The sequence below is a fragment of the Danio rerio genome, chromosome 8 (assembly GCF_052040795.2).
Source record: "Danio rerio strain M-AB ecotype USA chromosome 8, GRCz13ab, whole genome shotgun sequence".
Lineage (NCBI taxonomy): Eukaryota > Metazoa > Chordata > Actinopteri > Cypriniformes > Danionidae > Danio > Danio rerio.
In genome coordinates this window covers 20,637,852-20,659,100 of record NC_141028.1, presented here as the reverse complement: position 1 = coordinate 20,659,100, position 21,249 = coordinate 20,637,852, and the positions used below count along the sequence as shown (strand labels likewise).

Below are 21,249 nucleotides of genomic sequence, written 5' to 3'. Positions count from 1 at the left end.
CACAATGCACACATGAACCCTGAGCCTCTCTGCATTTAAAGCATGTATCAGGAATATTTTTATTAAACCTATTTAGTTTGACAGGAGTTATATAAGTCTGCATCAACCAGTTATATTGAAGTAGTTTTAAGCTAACGCTCCCTAACTGTTTCTGAGAATTTTTACAGAATTGTCTTCATTCATCCTCAGATATATCCTCATTCAATCCCATCTTCCAAATTTCAAGTTTTGGTGTTGATGAATCAGTAGACCCTGATACAAGCCAGTTGTAAAAAACTGATATTAACCCTTTATTATTGCAATACTTGGTAATAAATTTTTCCAAAATTTAAAGTACTGGCAAGTTTATTGATTGTTTCTGCCTAGAAAGAACAAAACTCCTTATCTGTAAGTATTTAAAGAAATGCTTTTTTGGAATATTGTACTTAATAGATAATTGCTCAAACAACATCAACGTTCCCTCCTCTAATAGATCACTAATTTTGCTTAATCCCTTTTCAACCCACAACCGGAATCCTGAGTCCTTTGTACCTGGCTGGTTTGAATAATGCGTTGCCCCAAATGGGGCTATACTGGGATAAAGAGTGAGCTATTTTCATGTACTCTCTAACTTCATACAATACTCCAATCTTGTTACAAACTATAGGGTGCGTGGTGACTGTTTTTAGTTGTTTAAAATGATCTGAATATATATACAAATTTAAGGGTAACGCAAAATCACATGACTCCATATCCACCCAGGATAGTTTATTTCCGGAGGAAAAATATAACATTATTGTTCTTAAAGGGCCATGACACCCCCTACTTTCGGTTAAAGTCTACTTCAGAATTTTTTCAAAAGATGCATGATTAATGGGCGTGGAGCTCCGCGAGCATAGGGCAGGAGTGGGCATTGCCAGCAGGGGAGAATGTGAGCGAACAACTGTTGTTGACAGTTTGCTCACAAACTGAGACACAAACCCTAAGGAGACGCATGAGTTTATTGTTCACAAAGTTGAAATGCAAAGAAATAAACAGTAATTTAATGCCCAGCTACATTTGTTATTCGTAATTTCATATACACATAACCACAATTTATATCATTATAAAGATAAGTGTGTTCATGTAAACACTATAAATGAGCATTCTTCCTCGATCCCCGGGTCTATTATAGATCTTGAATGCAGACTCAGTGCAGCAGGTCTCCTGACCTGTCTATTTTAACCATTAGCCCTGCTGGTAATATAGAGGATTTAGGCAAACACAGCACGGCGATGTGTCTGAATGTGAACAAACTCCTGATAAAAGTCAACATCCGCCATTCTCTAATTCGCGTGCTGCTCTCCAGACAAAAATGCTTGCAGCACACACACAGCTTTGCTGTATGATTGACCCGGACAAGATCGTGGGGATAAAACATGCAACAAACCCCGTGGATCATGGAAACAAATACATACGAGCCTTCATGAACGGCTACTGCGTTCCGTTGGTCTGTGTCTCACAGCTTGCTTGAAACTGGCAGGTCTGCCTTCGGAATGCACGTGCTCTCATGAATAATTAAGCAGCCGGCTCTTCTCATAGGATAAGAAAACTCCGCTATGAATAATAATGAGAAACCGACGCGTCATCATTGCACTTGCAGTACTGCGATACGTCGCCGATTTTGATCCCTCCCCAAAAATCATTTTAAACCCGGAAGCTGAAATTAGCTGACAAAAGCTCAAAATTATCCAGTTTTCCCCACAATTAAAGCTGACAGGTGCTAACATTGTCTTAACTGATGCTCAACACAAACAAATCTGTTAAAATAAAATAAAAAGTTCTCCAGGGTGTCCTGAACCTTTAATTGTGCAGCTAAATAGTACCAGTACAGGTTGGGACATTTTAACCCTCTAGTGTCAAATGGAAGATAAAGAAGAGAAAGACGAACTCGAGGGCATTTGTTGTTCCAAATAAATTTTCTTAATAATGAATTAATCTTTGAGAACACTCCAGCTGGTGGCGCCAGGGGGATATTTTGGAATAAATACATGAATTTAGGCAAAATATTCATCTTCAATATATTTATTCTTCCTATCAATGAAATTGGTAAAGATAACCATCTCTCCAGATCTTTAGATGTTGATTCCATCATAACATTATAATTTGTAGAAATTATATTTTCTAATTGTGGGACAATTTTGATACCCAAATATGTAAAGCTGGGTGATATTTTCAAGGTAAATAAATGTGATGTATTTGGACAGCTATCTTTATCAAGCAGCAATAATGATGACTTTGATGTATTCACTTTATATCCCGATATGTTTTCGAATTGTTTGATCAGGTCTAAAAGTGCTTGGAGAGAGGTGTTTAATTGTTTTAGAAATAACACCGTCATCAGCGAATAAAGCTATTTTATGTTCCTTGCCACCCATTTTAATCCCTTGTATATGGTTGTTAGCTCTTACGGCTATTGCTAGTGGTTCTATAGCCAAGATGAATAAAAGTGGGGGCAATGGTGAGCCTTGGGGGCAACCTCTTGTAATATTAAATGGCTCAGAAATCATCTCATTGGTTAAAACTTCAGCCATTGGGTTGGAATGTAATAATTTGATCCAATGTAAAAAGGAATTTCCAAATTCGAATTTTATGAGAACGTCGAACAGATAAGCTCATTCGATCCTATCGAAAGCCTTCTCCGCGTCGAGGGAAAGAAGAGCAGTATCCTTTTCCTCTTTTTGGCTATGCACAATATTTAAAACACGTCTTACGTTGTAAAATCCCTGCCTATTCTTAATGAACCCGTTCTGATTATCACCCACAATGCCCGGAAGTACAGTCTCTAGTCTTTTTGCCAAGATTTTACATATTATTTTTGTATCTGTGTTTATGAGACTAATAGGTCTCATATTTCCACACTTTGTATTCGGTTTTCCTGGTTTTGGTAAAAGAATGATCAAAGCCTCTCTCAAAGAGTTAGGAAGACAGACACTATTATAACATTCTATATACATATCATAGAGTGCCTTAACCATTTTAATCACTGAAATGTTTATATAAGTCGATGGGCAGGCCATCAGGTCCTGCTGTTTTACCACCTTTTAATGTTTGTATAGCCTCCATATTTTCATTTGTCGTAATATCACCATCTAATTTAATTTTAAGTTCTTCAGATATTTTAGGAATGTTGAGATTATCAAGAAACGTGAGGGGCATCAGTCGTGGCCTTACATTCAGAGCAATTAATTACGTTAGTTTCGAAATGTTTTATTAATTTCCAATGGATCTACAGTCATATTTCCATTTTCATCTTCAATACTAGTAATTGCTCTTTCTTACTCCTGTTGTTTCATACGCCAAGCAAGAAGTCTGCCTGGTTTTTCTCCCTGATCGTAAAATTGCTGCTTTAATTTTAATAAATTGGCCGCTGCTTTTTCATGTGTTTTTTCATTATATTGGGTTCTTAACAATAGCAATTCTTTTAAAACATTATCAGTATTTTGGTCTGCTTGTAGACTTTTTTCCTCGAGTAAGCGAATTTTTGTTTCAAGTGTTTTATATTTCTCCTGTTTCTCTTTTGACTTCCTGCTCGTATAGCTTATAATTTCTCCTCGTATAAAGGCTTTAAAGGCTTCCTATCTGATTATAGCTGATGTTTGGGTATTGTTATGTTCAAAATAATCATCAATGTTCGCCTACAAATTCTAGAAATCCTTTGTCTTGCATCCAGTGTATTTGAAATCTCCATTTAGTACAATTATGAGAAAGCTTTGGTTCGACATATGTCAAAGATACAAGGGCATGATCTGAGATAAGAATACTACTATATTGACAATTTCTGATACATGAAATTAGTTCAGCTGAAATCAGAAAATAATCTATTCTTGAGTATCCTTTAGAAGTACTCGACCAACATGAATATTCCCTTTTTATTGGGTTTTGAGTCCTCCATATATCCACCAGGTTAAGTTCCTTTATAAAGTATTGTAAAGCTTTTCTAGACCTTACATGGGTGTTATCAACCCCAGATGACCGGTCCTTACTGGGCTGCAAGACACAATTGAAATCACCTGCCATAATGTGTTTTCCGGGCAATATGGAGATTCTCAAAAATAAATCATTATAAAAATCTGCGTTATCCTCGATAGGTCTATATACATTAATCAGAATAATCCGAGTTGATAGAATATTTCCCTGTACAATCAAAAATCTACTTTTGGGGTCTTTTGTAATTTTATCAATGCTCAAAGGAATAGACTTATGTATCATAATTATAACTCCTCTGGAGTTCGAGTAGTAAGCTGAAGACAATACCTGACCTGGCCATCTACGCTTAATTTTTGATTATCTCATGATCTAACATGTGTGTTTCCTGCAGGAACACAATTTTAGCTTTTATCTTTTTTATTCTATCCATTACTTGTTTTAGTTAGTTTACGTAGGCCTTTACAATTCCAAGATACACATTCAATCAAAACGTCTGTCATTTTTTCTGTCATATTTAACAAAGAGAAAGATACATTTTCGATAAAAGCCTATAAAAAGGTACCATAAGAAATAAAAACCTAAACGAAAAGAAAGAGAGCAACCCACCCAGAACACAAGCCTGACTCACTAGAACATACAGGCTCCCCCAAACCCCTAAAAAACTTCCCTCCATTATCAGGAATAGGTCCACACTATACTGAGGAACTATTCTCCTGTAAACCAAAACTCAGCTCAATTACTTGTCTATGTAGAAAAACTAATCCAGATAAGAGATTTTATCTATCAACTGAAAGTATATTGTGTCATATATGCAGGTATTTTTCATCACTCACGTAAGAAGCGCCTATTGCACTTTAAGAAGAAGCCAAAAGAAAAAACGAAATAAAATATATATTTAAACATGACTTTTTTAAAACATTATATTAGTATTTTAAGAGAATCGAGTATGTAAGAAGTACAATGTCATGTTTCCAGCAAGTTTAGGCCCTACATACCTTTTTCATCAGCCACATCTGACGAAATTTTAAGTTAAATAAAAGTTTTTATCAAGTCACGTTTAATTTAGTCATGCTTTGTCATTGTCTCCAGTTTCTTGATGTACTTATTTACGTCCGTTGGTGTATTGAAGATGACTTGTGTGGTCATCATTGGTCAGCAGGAGCCGTGCGGGGTATATTACCCGGTGTTTATCCAGACCGAGTTCCTGTAACCGCTTCCCTACACCGTCGTAATTCCTCTGTAGCTTATACACCTCCGTTGTCATGTCAGGAAGAAATCTTATTTTGTTGTTTTGGTACATCACCTCTTTCTGTATCCGCTCAGCTTTTAAGATGTTTTCTCTGTCCTTGTAGTTTAAGCACTTGATGATGATAGTTCTCGGATACGTAGTAGAACTTTGGCTCGCTGTTGTCCGGTGCGCTCGCTCCAAAACCGGCGGCGTTATCTTCAGAGTATGCGCTATCCATTTTTCCATAAAGGAACATGTGTCATTGCTTTCTACTTTCTCGGGTATGCCCAGTACGCGCAGGTTATTACGTCTGCTCCTGCCTTCTAAACCTTCGACTTTGTTACTGAGGTTTTTTGTCATGTTCTCAAATTTTTCGATAGTTTCCTTCAGTGTTTGTATCTCGTCTTCTGCTGTGGATATTCGCTTTTCGGCCTCCATGATACGCCCACTACAGTCTTTCACGTCCGTTTGGACAATTCTTATTTCCGTCAGTACACCGTCAATTTTTGTGTTAAAGTTTAGTTTCAAAGATGTTATGGCAAGCATGAGGTCCTTTGTTGATGGATTTTCCATGTTTATGACTTGTTCAACGTCCGCGGACATGTCAGCATGTGACAGCTCCGGTGAGCACGGCTCGCCTTCAGCTAACGTTAGCTCCTGGCATACCTCCTCGGAGCTCTCCTGCGTTTTCTTCTCTTTAGCCGCTTTTTTGGCATGTTTGAAGTGATTTTCTCTTATGCTTATAATTTTGTCTCTTTATATGACCTCTCTCTGCAATATTATGCAGGATTTATTGAAAAGCAATTAAGCACGAGAAAAACGCGTCTGCTAACCTTGCCGCCATAACAGGAAGTACTCGACTCTGCCGTTCTGATGCAGTTAGGGAGTTCATTCCACCAACTGGGCAGATTGAACGCGAGCGTTCTGGAAAGTGATTTCTTCCCTCTTTGGGATGGAACCACGAGGCGACGTTCATTCACAGAACGCAAGTTTCTGGAGTGCACATAGATCTGCAGAAGTGAGAGCAGATAAGAAGGAGCAAAGCCAGAAGTCGCTTTGTAGGCAAACATCAGAGCTTTGAATTTGATGCGAGCAGCAACTGGCAGCCAGTGCAAACGGATGAGCAGCGGAGTGACATGTGCTCTTTTAGGTTCATTAAAGACCACTCGTGCTGCTGCGTTCTGGAGCAGCTGAAGAGGCTTGATAGAGTTAGCTGGAAGCCCCGCTAGTAGAGAGTTGCAGTAATCCAATCTGGAGAGAACAAAAGCTTGAACAAGGAGTTGAGCTGCATGTTCAGATAAGAAGGGTCGGATCTTTCTGATGTTATAAAGTGTGAATCTGCACGATCGAGCAGTTCTAGAAATGTGGTCAGAGAAGTTTAGTTGGTCATCAATCGTTACTCCAAGGCTTTTCACCATTTTGGATGCAGTAATGGTTGCACCATCCATCTGGATTGAAAAGTTATGGTGTAGAGTCGGGTTGGCAGAAACTACAAGCATTTTCGTTTTCGCGAGGTTAAGCTGAAGATGATGATCTTTTATCCAGTGTGAAATGTCCGACAGGCAGGCTGAGATGCGAGCTGGAACCGAGGGACCATCAGGATGAAAAGAGAGGTATAGCTGGGTATCATCAGCATAGCAGTGGTAGGAGAATCCATGTTTCTGGATGACTGGTCCTAGAGATGACGTGTAGATGGAGAAGAGAAGTGGCCCAAGAACAGAGCTTTGAGTTACCCCAGTGTTTAGATGCTTTAGGTTGGACACCTTTCCCCTCCAAGACACCCTGAATGACCTGTCAGAGAGGTAAGATCTGAACCATTGTATAACAGTGCCCGCTACGCCCAGTGACTCAAGCGTAGATAGCTGGATCTGGTGGTTTACAGTGTCAAAAGCAGCTGACAAATCCAGCAAGATGAGGACTGATGATTTTGAGTCTGCTTTAGCCAGTCTGAGATCCTCCACGACCGAAAGCAAGGGCAGTCTCAGTTGAGTGGCCTTTCTTAAAGCCGGATTGCTTGTTGTCCATGAGGTTGTTTTGAGTAAGAAAGTCCAGGACTTGATTGAACACTACTTTCTCCAGAATCTTGGCCATGAATGGAAGCAGGGATACTGGTCTGTAGTTTTCAAGTAGCATATGGTCCAGGTTGGGTTTCTTTAGCAGTAGGGTTACCCTAGCCTGCTTAAATGAAGTGGGTAATAAACCAGAGTCAAGAGATGTGTTAATTATGTGAGTCAGTGTTGGTATGACTGCAGGAGAGATGGCTTGCAAAAGATGAGAGGGAATTGGATCAAGTGGACAGGTGGTTGCATGGCTAGATAGCACGAGTTTGGACACCTCAGACTCAGACAGCTGAGAAAAAGAGGTGAGTGTGTGTGGTGTTGGTGGTGTATCTTGTGTGTTTGTTGTAGGTGCAGCAAATTGAGCATTGATTTTTGCAGTTTTGGTGCAAAAGAATGTAGCAAAGTCATCAGTAGTAAGTGTGGAGGATGCGGGTGGAGGAGGAGGATAGAGTGAGGAAAATGTTTTAAAAAGTAGGCGAGGATTAGTGGCATTGTTGATTTTCAGACGGTAATATGTCTGCTTTGATGAATTGACGAAAGTGAAGGAAAAAAAAAAACAGGCTTAGTTTTACCATTTCTCCTCAGGCCAAACTTCTTGTACAGAACTGCAGTCTAGGTGCCAGGGGCTGAAGAACACTGGACGTCCATCATGGAGAAGCTGCAGGTGTGAGTATGTGGCTTTACCATTGAGAGGTTATTAATATTAGGCTATTTGGTTTGCATTCTTATCACCCTTTAATGCAGTTTAATTGTTTCTACTACTATTATTAAAATTATTCCTGCCATTTTGTTGTGTGAGATACATTACCTGGAAGATTTTATTGGCAATAAATATGCAGTCAGCAGAATCATACATCATGTGAGTTGAAACACAACCTAAATCTGTGCAGGGAACTTGTAGCACCAGACTGCACATTTGACAATCCACTTATTAATATTTGTCTGGTGAAATGGTTTTAATCAGTAAGTATATCTCTTTTCAAGCATTATACTTTTTTGTGTTAAATTGGTTTATGTCTGTTTTTAACAACCCTGTCCCCATTTTTAAAAAGATACTACATTAATTCCTTATAAATAACTGATTAAATAGAACAGCAGTCACTTTATTATATATATTTTTTTATTTAAAATGCAAACTCAAAACATCATCTCAACAACATTTTAAAATGTCATGTGCACAGTAGAGAACAAGTGTTCTTGTACAGTGAAATTGTTTGGTTTCCACAATAAAATGCTGTACATGAATGAATAAACAAATAAATAGTGCAATAGCGCATAAAAAACTATCAAAATTACAAATTGTATCAAAAATTCATAAAAATCTTTTAAAAAAACCCAAAAATGTCCTCAAACGGAGAATATGACAAAAAAAAAAATGACAATCCAAATTCATTTCCTCAGTGTCAGTATAGGGGGCACGTTCATGATTGCTGTGCTTTCTGAGGAAGTCACGTGTGGGCATTTGGAGTCACTGCACACTGTTCATGACTGGCACAATGTACTGACACTGAGGAGAAGAAACAAAGTTCACAAATATTTTCATACATTTTACAATATTTATACAGAACCACTGAAGGCGTAATCTGTATATTATTAAGCTAAAATTAGACATCTGTGTGCACATAAAATACAAATAATGACTTCATTCAACAATTCAGTTCCACAGTGTCAAGGGCACATTCACAGCAGAAGTCTTCTTGTACAATACAATTCTTTGGTTTCCACAATAAAATGCAGTACATGAATAAATAAATAAATAAATAAATAAATGATTCATGAGTTCACACTTAGATAATGCTCTTGCATTAAGTGCTTGTGTCTGGTGCTATTATTTAATTCACTTGTGTCACATGTCTTTAGAGTGTGGGAGGAAACCGGAGTACCCGGGGAAAACCCACGCAAACACGGGGAGAACATGTAAACTCCACACAGAAAGTGCCAACTGGCTCTGCTAGGACTTGAACCAGCGACCTTCTTGCTGTGAGGCAGCAGTGCTAGCCACTAAGCCACCGTGTTGCCCGATCCTAGAATTGAGGAGGAGGGAGAAAGGATGGATGATGGGGGGTCTTCCAAAATGAAGATAGGGAATGAAGTTAGGCTGGATATTTATGTTAAAGTTGAAATAATCCGATTGGCTAGCTAATGATTAGCGATAGGGACCAGCTGCGGTCAATCATATTACATGCTCCTCTCCAAATTAGTTTGTGAAACTGCACATTTGTATCAAAAGCAATTGTATCAAATTTATAAGATCTAAAAGAAAAAGAACCAAAAACCTCCTCAAAACAGACCACATGACTAAAACAAGAATAACGACTATCCACATTTATTTCCTCAGTGTCAGTATAGGGGTCATGATCTCGAGCGCTGTGCTCTTTCTTTGCATGTCACGTTGCTTAAGTATACCTCAGATGCACCTGTGCTAGTTTTTTTATACAGAGGAAGTCGGGTGTAGGCATCTGGAAGGAGCTATACATGCACAGTGCTCATGAACGTGCGCAATATACTGACAGAGGAGAAAGATGTTTCACTAATATTTTCATACATTTTACAATATTCAAACAGAACCACCGAAGGTGTAATCAGTATATTATTAAGCTATGATAAGACATTTGTGTTCATATAAAATACAAATAATGACTTCATACAACAGTTTATTCTTATACATTTCTATACATTTCAAATCTGCCTGAACAATAGCGGCAGTTTCCTGGTAAAGATGAGGATGATTTTGCTGCTTTGGTCTTCACTGAGGAAAACAAAAGAAGAAAAAAAATGTTAGACATGTCCAGAATTTGTATATTTCACACTAAGATTGAACTAATCTTGTCTGTGAACAGACTCTTAAAGCTCCAACAATCAGCTGATAAAACAGGTAATGCAACAAGAAGATTCATCTCAAAGATGCAATTGTGAAGATTGTGAAGTGGTTATATGTGGCGATTACTTTAGTAAAGCACCTTTATATACTGTATGTGTGTATGTACAGTTATCCTGAAATGTTCTCGTCTCAAATGTTTTCATTGTCACATTGACTTGCTTTTTAGTTACATTATATTTGTATAAGGGTTATCTAATAGCAATATTCTAACATTGCCTACATTTACATGGACATTAATAATCAAATGATTTGCCTTAATCTGAATAAGATCGTTTCAGCGTTCGTAATAGTCAAATCGCGAGCATACGGAATGTTGAGTTTGTATTATAATTGATCATTTGCATGCACTTCTGATGCCTGTGATTGTATTATGACCTTAAAATCTTTCAGGCGTAATAAATTGTACCTTTTCTAACTTTAACAACGATTCATTTGATTGAATTATTTTTAATATTCAGTTACTCTGCTCGAATACTGTTAAACTCGGAAAATAATATACCACTAACTGTATCTTTTTCTTGATTTTAGTTATAGATTGTTATGCTTGAAAATACTCTCAACACATGCAAATAGAGAAATGCACTGCAAATATCAGACCACATCAAAAATGTGTCGGCGGACCCCAATTATAGAGTGTTTATTAGATTTTATGGAGATGTACTCCCACTGCAGAATCACCCTAATCGATAAAATTGATCAAGTCATCTGATGAAATTGTAGTCGTATTGCAATATATATCGCAAAAAATCGTGCAGCCTGTAGAGTAGTATGTTTCCTAAGGGATCAGTTGTATTTACCTTCATCTGGTCTTCATTCACACCTTCTTCATCCACTCGTGCTGCATGACCTCCTCCAGTGTCTCCAAATTGTGATTCAGACACTTTTCAATCAGATCACAGCACTCTGTATGAGGAGAAAGAGAGATGGTTAGTCAACACTGCACCAAAGCTGACATTAATGAAGATATCTTCTGACATTTGTGAGTAAAACAAGCTAGTGTAATGTCCTGGAAGGCCGGTGTCTTGCAGAGTTTTCCTCAAACACTCCAAGCTAATCAGTGGCTATATCTCAAATCACCAAGTACACTATTTGAGGGAGTAGCCTTTTCTAGTAATGTCCGAAACCATGGTGGAGGTATTGAAGTGCATTTAATTCCCTTATTCATTTACATTCACTCCTTTGAGTAGACTAATGTAAGCAATGGAGTGTGACTTCAAGATAACTTGGATTCTTCAAGATAAGAGTTTGGAGGTAAACTCTGCAGGACGGTGGCCCTCAAATTGCCCCTTCCTGAGTTAATATATATGGTGACATTAGGGCCACAGTTTGATTCTGTTGTGGACATTGATGCCTCACTCACACTACCAGCGACTTTGTAGCTGCCGGTCGCTTTAGGTGGTAATCTGCTGCAAATGTGAATGAGGCATAAGACTACAACAGGTTGAGGCATTTAAATTTATCAGTGTCTGTTTACTCACCGCTGGATATCTTGGGTTTAAATAAAAGGCGTGGTTGCCATTCATCTCTGGAGTACACTGGCGCTTTTCCGTTCACCATAAAATACAGCAGGTGGCCGACGCTCCAGATGTTCCCCAAGATGATGATCCTTTGTTCTTCATCCTCGCATTTGCTAGCACAGCCGAAGTCAATCACCTTGAGCTCCAATGTGTTTGTGTTCACCAGGATGTTTTCAACATGCAAGTCATTGTGAGAAATTCCATGGTCAAGGGAGTGCTGGATTCCCAGGATTAACTGGTGCAGCAAGCAGCGTGCAATTGGTTCCTTCAGCGTGTGACGTCGCTTTACAAAGATCCGCAGCGATGTACAAGGTTTGGGGTATTCCAAAACAAGTGAAATGAACCCTTCTTGATCAAACCACTCGTACATTTCTATCAGGTATATGCTCTTGGGAGGATCTTTCAGCATGAGCATAAACGCCACTTCTCTTAGTACTGGTTTGGAATAACCAGGCTAAAAAGAAAAAGAGAACAAGGGTTACTAGCTGTAGATGTGAAGAAAGATCACCATTATTTCATGGATAAGTTCAACTAGACTTTCCTTCATGTTATTTCAACCCCTAGAGAAGATATTCTCAATGAAGATATTTTAGATTAAATCTGAGAGCTCCCTTATCCTCCACAGACAGTAGCGTTCCTTAGGCACTCAAAGTCAGTTTCAAGTGTAATCATAAGAAGCTCCAAAAACACTTATGAAACTGTAAAAAACTTTGTTTGACCAATTCTTCCACATCAGGTCAGGTTGTGCATTTACTACAGGTAATAAGACACTTGCGTCTCGCTGACTCTGACAGTAAATCAAATTGCTTGTAGAAAATGTGCACCCTGACCTGGTACAGGAGGGAAAAATTTGTTTTGACAATGTTTTTGGCTCCTTTTCCGGTCTCTGAATGCCCCTGGACCATTGATGTCTATGGAGGATGGGGGAGCTCTCAGATTTCATCTAAAGCAGCGGTTCTCAAACTTTTTTTTATTAAGTACCACCTCAGAAAAAAATTGTCCCTCCAAGTAACACTATAATGACCAGTATTAAAATACAGTGGCGAAGTAGGCCAAATTAAGCACCTACAGCTCTGCACAGTTCAAAAACCAGGCAGAATAATTCCTATTAGTAAGAATATTTATTATTGTCAGCTGCTTTAAACATTATAAATATTTTGAACATTAACACTGTATTGTGCTTACAGGTAAAAAACAACAACAACAACAACAAACAGCCAAAATAAAATGTCAATGTTTTAATTATATGTGCTTTTTTATATGTAAAGTATTAACATATAGTAGCCTATTCGTCAACCTGGAAATGTTGCTTGGGCCTTATTAATATGGGCTATATGTCATCATATTCATATATAAATCATTTGTGATAAATTTTGAAATTTATCTTGCATGTATATATGACATATTTGATTCCTCCGCGTACCACTAGAAGGAAGCCCGCGTACCACTAGTGGTACACGTACCACAGTTTGAGAACCACTGATCTAAAGCATAGGTCTCAAACTTGATTCCTGGAGGGCCGCACCGGCCCTGCTTAGTTTTGCTCCAACCCTGATCAAACACAGCTGATTCCACTAATAAAGGTGTTCAAGACTCTTTTGAACACCTCGATTATTAGGATCAGCTATATTTTTTCAGGGTTGGAGCAAAACTGAGCAGAGCTGCGGCTCTCCAGGAATTGAGTTTGAGACCTAAGCCCTAAACATAATTTTATTCGGCTTGAACATATTATTTCAGAAATGACTGGATTTTGCCTTTTAAAATTCAACTATGCAACAGTAATAGTGTCCACACCAATAAAGAATCAAATATTGAGTGAAGTTTTGCAAACTTACTACTGATATGTAACGGTCACCGTTTCTCTTGCGGATCCTCTTGATGGCAACCTGCAAAGCAAATATCCAAGTATTAGTTTTTCACGTATTATTGGCAAGCTTGGATTAAGGGTACAAGTTACATAAGAAGCAAATTGTACACTAAGAGTTTTACCTCCTTGCCATCAGATTTACGGATTGCTTTGTAGGTTACGCCGAAGCTTCCAGTTCCCAGAATATCTCCCAATCTGTAGAGACTCTTCATAAATACTGAAAAAAAAGAAGAGGTTAAGTGTTTTCAATTCTCTCACACTGATATATATATATTACAGTATTACAGTATACAGATATATATATATACAAATATATTACAGTAGCATTTATAATAGTTCTGTTTGTCTCAAAATTGAATTTGACACTTTGTGTTTATGTCTTGTACATGACTTCCGAGTCCTGAAATCAGACTCACCTCTATTTGGTCCTGTGGCAGATGATGATTCCCCATTAGCTGTGTCCTGGAGCCCAGATGGTCCAGGGACAGGCTCTGAATCTGGATCTGAATCTGGATCTGAATCTATATCAATAGCAAACTGGCTCTTGCAGTTTCTAAGCTCATACCCTGGATTTGGAACTGGATTAACTGAATTCTGGCACCCAGACGCTCTAGGGACAGGCTCTGGATCTGGAACCAAATCAACAGTAAACTGCCTCCCAGGCGCTCTAGGGGCAGATTCTGGATCTGGAAACGGATCAACAGTAAACTGCCGCCCAAACATTCCAGGAGCAGGTTCTGGATTTGGATTCAGATCAACAGTATTCTTGCACCCAGGCGCTCCAAGGACAAGTTCTGGATCTGGATTCAGATCAACAGTATTCTTGCACCCAGGCGTTCCAAGGACAGGTTCTGGATCTGGATTCAGATCAACAGTATTCTTGCACCCAGATGTTCCAAGGACAAGTTCTGGATCTGGATTCAGATCAACAGTATTCTTGCACCCAGGCGTTCCAAGGACAGGTTTTGGACCTGGATTCAGATCAACAGTATTCTGGAGCCCAGAAGTTCTAGGGACAGGCTCTGGATCCAAACCAATCTCTACAGCGTTTGTGTGTGGATCCCCCTGTGGTGTTTGAGTCTCCACTCTTCTCCGTCTGCAGCAGAGGAACGGCTTCTTTATGGCCTTCCACACTCTCTTGAAGAAAGCATGGATTCTTCTCCTCCTGCTGCCTCCTGTTTGAACTTCTTAGTTGAACAAAGAAAAAAAGAAAATAAAAGAGAAAATTTGAAACATGACAATAAGTAATTGTTTAGGCATATATAAGAAAATATTCATATGTTTCTATACGAAAATTTAAATAAACATTTTTTAAAAATTGGCCAGGCCAAGTGAAAAAATCAGTTTGTTAAGTCATGAAAAATATGTATTTATGACCACTTTTTAGTCATATCACACATTAAACTGAATTTGATATACAAATCATGCTGTTCACATCAGTCTCTAGATTTTTATGATTTTCGAAAGTATTACATCACTTTGTAAACGTTCATTATTACCATTTGTTGAGTCTCCCCATGAGCAATTCCATGCAAGTGTCAGTTTTCACCAAAACAGTAAAACAGTGTTTGTATGTTTGTTTGTGTGAGCAAGTATTTAACAGTACTTTAAACATACTTAAAAATGTCTGTCAATGTTTTCAAACTATTATATTTGATTTACCAAAGTTTCAAAGTGTCAATTTCACACGTCACATCCATAACGAAGCTCTTTCCTCATAAATGCAAAACTGTCAAATAAAATAAATCATTTTTGTTGTATAGAGAGGCAACTCTTATCCTTTTAATTAGCGTCGTTTATTTTGGCTTATGCAGTTGAATTCACATAATTTCTACAAAGTATGTTGTATACTGTAAACTCGCTAACTTGTTTTGGTCACATCCGTAACCCATTTATATTACTCCGTTAAAATATAACTAATGTTCACAGATTGATATTTTTCTGATCCCATAACTCTGTGGTTAGTTGTTTTAAAAAATATAAACAGATGTTTCAATGTAATGTTAACATACTGTATACTTTGGGAATTTATATATATATATATATATATTTTTTTTTTACTGCAAATGTCACATCCATAACGCTGGAATTGCTCCCGTACAGTTTGATATAGTGCTTGGACCCAGAAGCCACTTCGCATGACATCACACTTAACAAGTGGATACTCTCACTTTAGGCCTTTTTACCTTACAGGACAACTTTTCTCATCCTGTTAAAGTGCACTATTGGTTATTTCTCATTTAAGTATAATACGTAATGTTTGTTGTTTCTTTTAAACATTTATTTTAATTCCCCCAATACCTTTAAATGTCTCTTTAAACTTTACCAAGTTTTTATCATTGATTTAAAATTAAAAGATCGTTCCCATTAATAAAATGTTTCTATTCTACAGTGAAGTGGTTGCTGACAATCTCACCAGTTGTGTCGTTCTCTGGAGTGTTCTCCCGAGGAGAAATCTCATCCGGCATCTCCTCCGGCATCTTATCTGGTACTGTACCGGCATCTGAAGCTGCAGTCCAGTCTTCGTCCAGCCACGGACAGAAGTCACTGCAAAAGCTGATGATCTCCAAATGTGACCCTGAACAACAAAATGAGACATAAGGGTTCATTTTTAGAAACAGATTTATTCATACCACAATGTCTTCAAGAAACTTGATCTTAACATTCTGATGATTGTTGGGATAATAAAGAAAATCAATAATTTATTTTTGACTATTCCTAAAAACTTAGCACATGCAGAACACATTATGTATATACACACTACCAGTCAAAAGTTTTATTTGCTTTTGTTGTTGTTTTTTTAGAAAATGATTCTGTTCATCAAGATGGCATTTAATAAATGTAAAAAAAAATGTTAAATCGATAAATATTTATAACAATTTTAAATAACTGCTTTCTTATCGTATGTAGTTTCAAATGAAAATATTACTCCAGTCATTATTGATTTCATTACTATTACATTAATAATAATAATTAATATTAGAGTAATTTCTGAAGGATTGTGTGACTCTGAAGACTGCAGTAATGAAGCTGACAATTCATCTTTAAAATCACAGAAGTAAATGATTAAATTAAACAATAAACTTTTATTGAACCATTATATTAGAGAGCAATAACAGTTCACAATTTGCACTGTATTTTTGATTAATGCAGCTTCGGTCAGCGGGATAAGCTCATTTTAAAACCTTTAAAAATCCTACTGAGCCTAAACTTTTGACTGGTAGTGTATTTTTGTGTGTGTAATACATTTGTTATTGAAACAAACACATTTTGCATAACTCTTGTAATCTTATCAAGTAAACTATTTAAAATGGCTAACATTTGATTCAATTAAATGCATGACATTTCATTATTTAAAAAAAAAAAAACATGCTTGAGCATCATTTAGGGTCTGTCTGCCTTGTTTTTTGTCTAAAGGGACAGGTGGTACAAAATTTGGTGGAGGTGGCCACCTCGCAGTTTTACATGCAGGAAAAAGTCCAGTTTGAACATCTTTTTCAGTTTTAATTGGAAATATATTGTGGTTTTTTTAAATTAGTCTTGAGTGTCTGTGTGTGTTTATGGGGGGTTTAAATAAGAGTATTTAGTTGTGGCTAGAAAGGCGGATGAATTCGGGACTAAACCGAAGAATATAGTGCGTGTGTGAACGGTGGCCATTTAACGCTTTGACTAGGCCCAAGTCTCCCTTTAGGGCAATTTACCTCAAACACAAATGTTCTGTTAAAACCCCATTATTATTATTATTTTTATTTTTGGGGGTTAGGGTTATGTAACGTCTCTTTTGTCATTTATACATTATTTTAATTTACTAATAGCTTTTCTTTCCCCAGTTTTTATAATTATTTTAAACCATAGACAACTTGAGTGTTTGCTGACAGGCTCACCGGTTGTTTTCTCCACATTAACAGAGAAGGGCTCATCGAGTGTCGTACTGGCATCAGACGCCGCAGTCCATTCCTCGTCCAGCCAAGAACAGAGGTTTCTGCAAAAGTCCATGTTTTCCAGCACTGGAGCCACCTCTCCGTTCACTCCTTCACCAAACACAGGTACTGTTGCTGCCATCGCGTGGACAACCACAGGCTGTGTCGCTTCACTCAGAAAGTCTTCGAGTTCACTCATGTGTTCGCTCGTAAAATAAGTCGACAGATGTTCGTTATCCATTAGATTTGGTGAAAATCTGTTAACACGTCCAAATAATGATCCTTACAGTAGCTTGGATGATCACTGAACTGATGTAAGAAATGTAAGTTATGCGAGCGTTTATGTTCTATCGAGTGACGTCACTTTTGGAATTTCGAACAGCGTCTCAGGGCTTCGTGTTTTTTTCTAAATATTCTTTAAGTATTACTCCGCTTAGACTGTTTTGGGGTCATTTTTATTGATTTATTCATTTACAATGTATCGTCGTAAACAATAAACAACAGTCCCTGTCATGGTCTGCCTCAGAAAAAGCTTGTTGAATAGCAAAAACTGAAAAAAGGCATTGAATTGACAAGTGCTTGCATTTACAATCTTTTGACATGTGATTCTAACACAATATCTTTCTATCTTTAATAGACAACTATTATCATTATTATTAAGAAACAGTAAAATATACTTAAAAAATGTAAACACAATGCCAGGGGGAAAGACAATTATGAATAAGATATTCGTTACAAAACCAAGAAGTATATTGAGAATGTCACAACAAAAGATGTAGTGAGGGTTCAGGTATGATTTGTGGCCTTTTATGTGTAATCTGTCGGTGAAATGGATGCGATGTGTAATTTAAAGGTAATTGAGGATTTCATTTCTCTAATTCATACAGCACAGTCTATTCAATTCAATTCATCTTTATTTCTGTAGTGCTTTTATAGTTTAGATTGTGTCAAAGCAGCTTAACATAGAAGTTTGAGTAAGTTGAAATTGAAATCATGTCAGTCCAGTTTTCAGTTGAAGTGCGGTTTAGTTCAATTCAGTGTGGTTTAATTTTCACTGCTAAAAGTCCAAACACTGAAAAGCAAATCCATCGATGCGCAGCTCCCCAAGTCCCAAACCAAGCAAGCCAGTGGCAACAGTGGTGAAGAACAAACTTCACCAATTCGTCACCTTAGAATTATAAGGATCTGACATTTTTGTCAAAATTGAGTTATTGACATATTCCTATTAAATGAAAACTTATTTATATTATGGGATGTTTTTTATGTTGTTTACATTAACACTTTTTATTTAAAAAACAAATGTTACACACACACTGTTTGCTTTATGGAATGCAAAAACTTTGAAGCTTAATATTTTAAAATCATTCAGAACGCAGATAGGACCTTATAATTCCAACATTTACATTTACATTTAGTCATTTAGCAGACACTTTTATCCAAAGCGACTTACAAAATGAGGACAAGGAAGCAATTTACACAACTATAAGAGCAACAATGAATAAGTGCTATAGGCAAGTTTCAGGTCTGTAAAGTCTAAAAAGGAAAGCATTAGTACATTTTTAAATTTTTTAATTTTTTTGAGTACAGTTAGTGGTATATCCAGAGAGGCAATTGCAGATTAGGAAGTGAAGTGGAGACTAAATAGTTGAGTTTTTAGTCGTTTCTTGAAAACAGCGAGTGACTCTGCCGTTCTGATGCAGTTAGGGAGTTCATTCCACCAACTGGGCAGATTGAACGCGAGTGTTCGGGAAAGTGATTTCTTCCCTCTTTGGGATGGAACCACGAGGCGACGTTCATTCACAGAACGCAAGTTTCTGGAGGGCACATAGATTTGCAGAAGTGAGAGCAGATAAGAAGGAGCAAAGCCAGAAGTCGCTTTGTAGGCAAACATCAGAGCTTTGAGTTTGATGCGAGCAGCAACTGGCAGCCAGTGCCAGGGCTGCTGCTAGCCAAAAGGGTGCCCTATGCGAAATTTTACGTTGGTGCCCCCACAAAGGAACAAAAACACACAAACATTTAAACATGTATTTATTTTTTATGTACATAAATATGCATATAAACACTCAAATTATACTTAAACATTCAAATATTTATCTAGTCTATTACAAAATAATAATTTACATCAAATTATATACTGACATGTCATCTGCAGAAGCATTCCCAATTTCAAACATTTACAAAAGATAAGGAATAAACCCTGTCTGTACCTGTAGAGATGAACGGTCCTCAGTGTTGCATCCTGTACTTGTACCTGTGCAGCTGCTGGTGTCTTTGGAGCAGTGCTGGTCAGGCCACCTCATCTTCTTTTGTAACAAATTTCAGCAATGACCTCCATGTACAATACAGAAGAAATGAGTCATTTAAAGAAAAAACTCATGACATCCCATTAAGTCAATGGGCTAGTCAAGCACTCTTCATAATGTTTACAAAACTACAATCAAAATGTGGATTTAATTTGCACTGTAATCTATGGTGAAAAAAGCTGACCCTTGTTTTCAGTATAAATGAAAGACATTTGTGTTTTTGGAGAATTAATTACTGTATTTTTAAACAAAAAAACTTTGTTAACATTCAGAAAAAATAATCATTAATGAATTCAAGCATTAAAAATGGTTTATGGCCTGTGATTTACAGTAACTTGACTCATTTTATATTATTGATCTTTCAGAAATCACAAAACATTACTCTCAGTTTTGTTTCATACTGTAATGGACAAAAGGGACTAAAGAGACTTTACTGTCATTGCAGTGATACAAGCAATAACAACAGCAGCAATAAGAAATGTATAGAAATAGATAAAACAATAAACAATGATAATTGCAGTCTGCAAAGAATGACATAATATATAATTATATAGCATGATAACTATATAATAATAAATAATACAGAGTGAAATAATTGTGCAGTGCATGTGTACAGTAGCTGGTGTGCAAGCAGAATTGTAGAGTATTGCACAAGGTAATAACACTAATTGAGTTTGTGTAATTATCAGCAACATGGGGAAGAGGGGCAAACGCGAAAAGTCATACAATATGTCCTGTCTAAAGCATAATGCATAGCAGTTGGGCCGAAGTTTAAACGTTAGCCTCACTAGTTTACTTGAAAAACCAAAAATAAGTTTTCCTGATTCGTGGAAGTTACCTGAAAGTGATGCACACGATTCATCTTGTACTTTCTTCCTCTTCTTGGCTTCAGACTGCTGTTGTCTTATACCGGGCTGTTACGAGTAGTGTAGTGTAGGCCCTGGAGGCCCTGTTTGCTTTTTGAGCATATACAATTGTTGTTTATCTAGTCTTTTTGGATGTTTGTTATTGGCACTCTCAAATATGCTGTATTTGAAGATTCAGTTAACCCTGTTTATTTGATGATTTGAAAAGGAATTTCAGATGTATGTCTTGATTAATTATGGAGTTAGATATTGATGAATTCATTTCAAATCCGAGTGTGCAGCAGTTTAATAAGTTCCGTAAAAGGGATCTATTGCAGATTGCAGATGTTTTGAATATTTCTGTAATAAGTACTGCTTCTAAAGAAGTAATTAAATCTGCTGTATTTATTGAAATGGTTAAACAAGGGTTGTTGTGTGAAGAGAGTGAACAAAAAACTGAGATGGAGAAGAGTGCTGTTGAGGCGGCTGTGTCAGCTGATTCCGATACAGTTGAATCTGATCTTGTATTGCAAATACAACTTAAAGAATTAGAGTTACAAATTAAACGACAAGAACACGAAAATCATGTTTTGCAAATTCGTAAACTTGAGATGACTCAAAAGGAAGCTAGTTCACTTATTGATCCACCTGCTGTATCTTCTGCATTGACTCAGCCTAGA

At 37.2% G+C, this 21,249-nt stretch overlaps 1 protein-coding gene across 5 annotated transcripts; it reads right to left on the bottom strand.

Annotated features, from left to right (window-relative positions):
* Positions 1-8,338: 8,338 nt before the first annotated feature.
* Positions 8,339-19,963, bottom strand: LOC137496314 (uncharacterized). 5 transcript variants are annotated; one of them, XM_087264480.1, is made up of 8 exons: positions 17,386-19,963; positions 15,918-16,079; positions 13,918-14,688; positions 13,624-13,718; positions 13,470-13,520; positions 11,596-12,088; positions 10,915-11,020; positions 8,339-9,985 (listed from the first exon to the last, which is right to left on the bottom strand). In XM_087264480.1, the coding sequence occupies exons 1-7, from the start codon at positions 17,660-17,662 to the stop codon at positions 10,932-10,934; spliced, it is 1,938 nt and encodes a 645-aa protein (XP_087120606.1). In that variant the 5' UTR covers positions 17,663-19,963; the 3' UTR covers positions 8,339-9,985; positions 10,915-10,931. The 5 variants fall into 5 exon arrangements, 3 of the variants coding, with proteins under 3 accessions (XP_087120606.1, XP_087120607.1, XP_087120608.1); XM_087264481.1 differs by having other exon boundaries at positions 13,918-14,685; XR_015497759.1 differs by having other exon boundaries at positions 9,878-10,133; positions 10,718-11,020.
* Between the last annotated feature and the right edge of the window lie 1,286 nt (positions 19,964-21,249).

What these genes read in the sequence shown, in the direction of transcription:
- LOC137496314 (XM_087264480.1), bottom strand. Translation starts at nt 17,662, where the DNA reads ATGGATAACGAACATCTGTCGACTTATTTTACGAGCGAACACATGAGT. An exon ending in TAATGTGGAGAAAACAACCG is followed by an intron (nt 16,080 to 17,385) that starts GTGAGCCTGTCA and finishes TTTGTTGTTCAG; the next exon opens with GGTCACATTTGGAGATCATC. An exon ending in TAAACCCAAGATATCCAGCG is followed by an intron (nt 11,021 to 11,595) that starts GTGAGTAAACAG and finishes CTCCTCATACAG; the next exon opens with AGTGCTGTGATCTGATTGAA.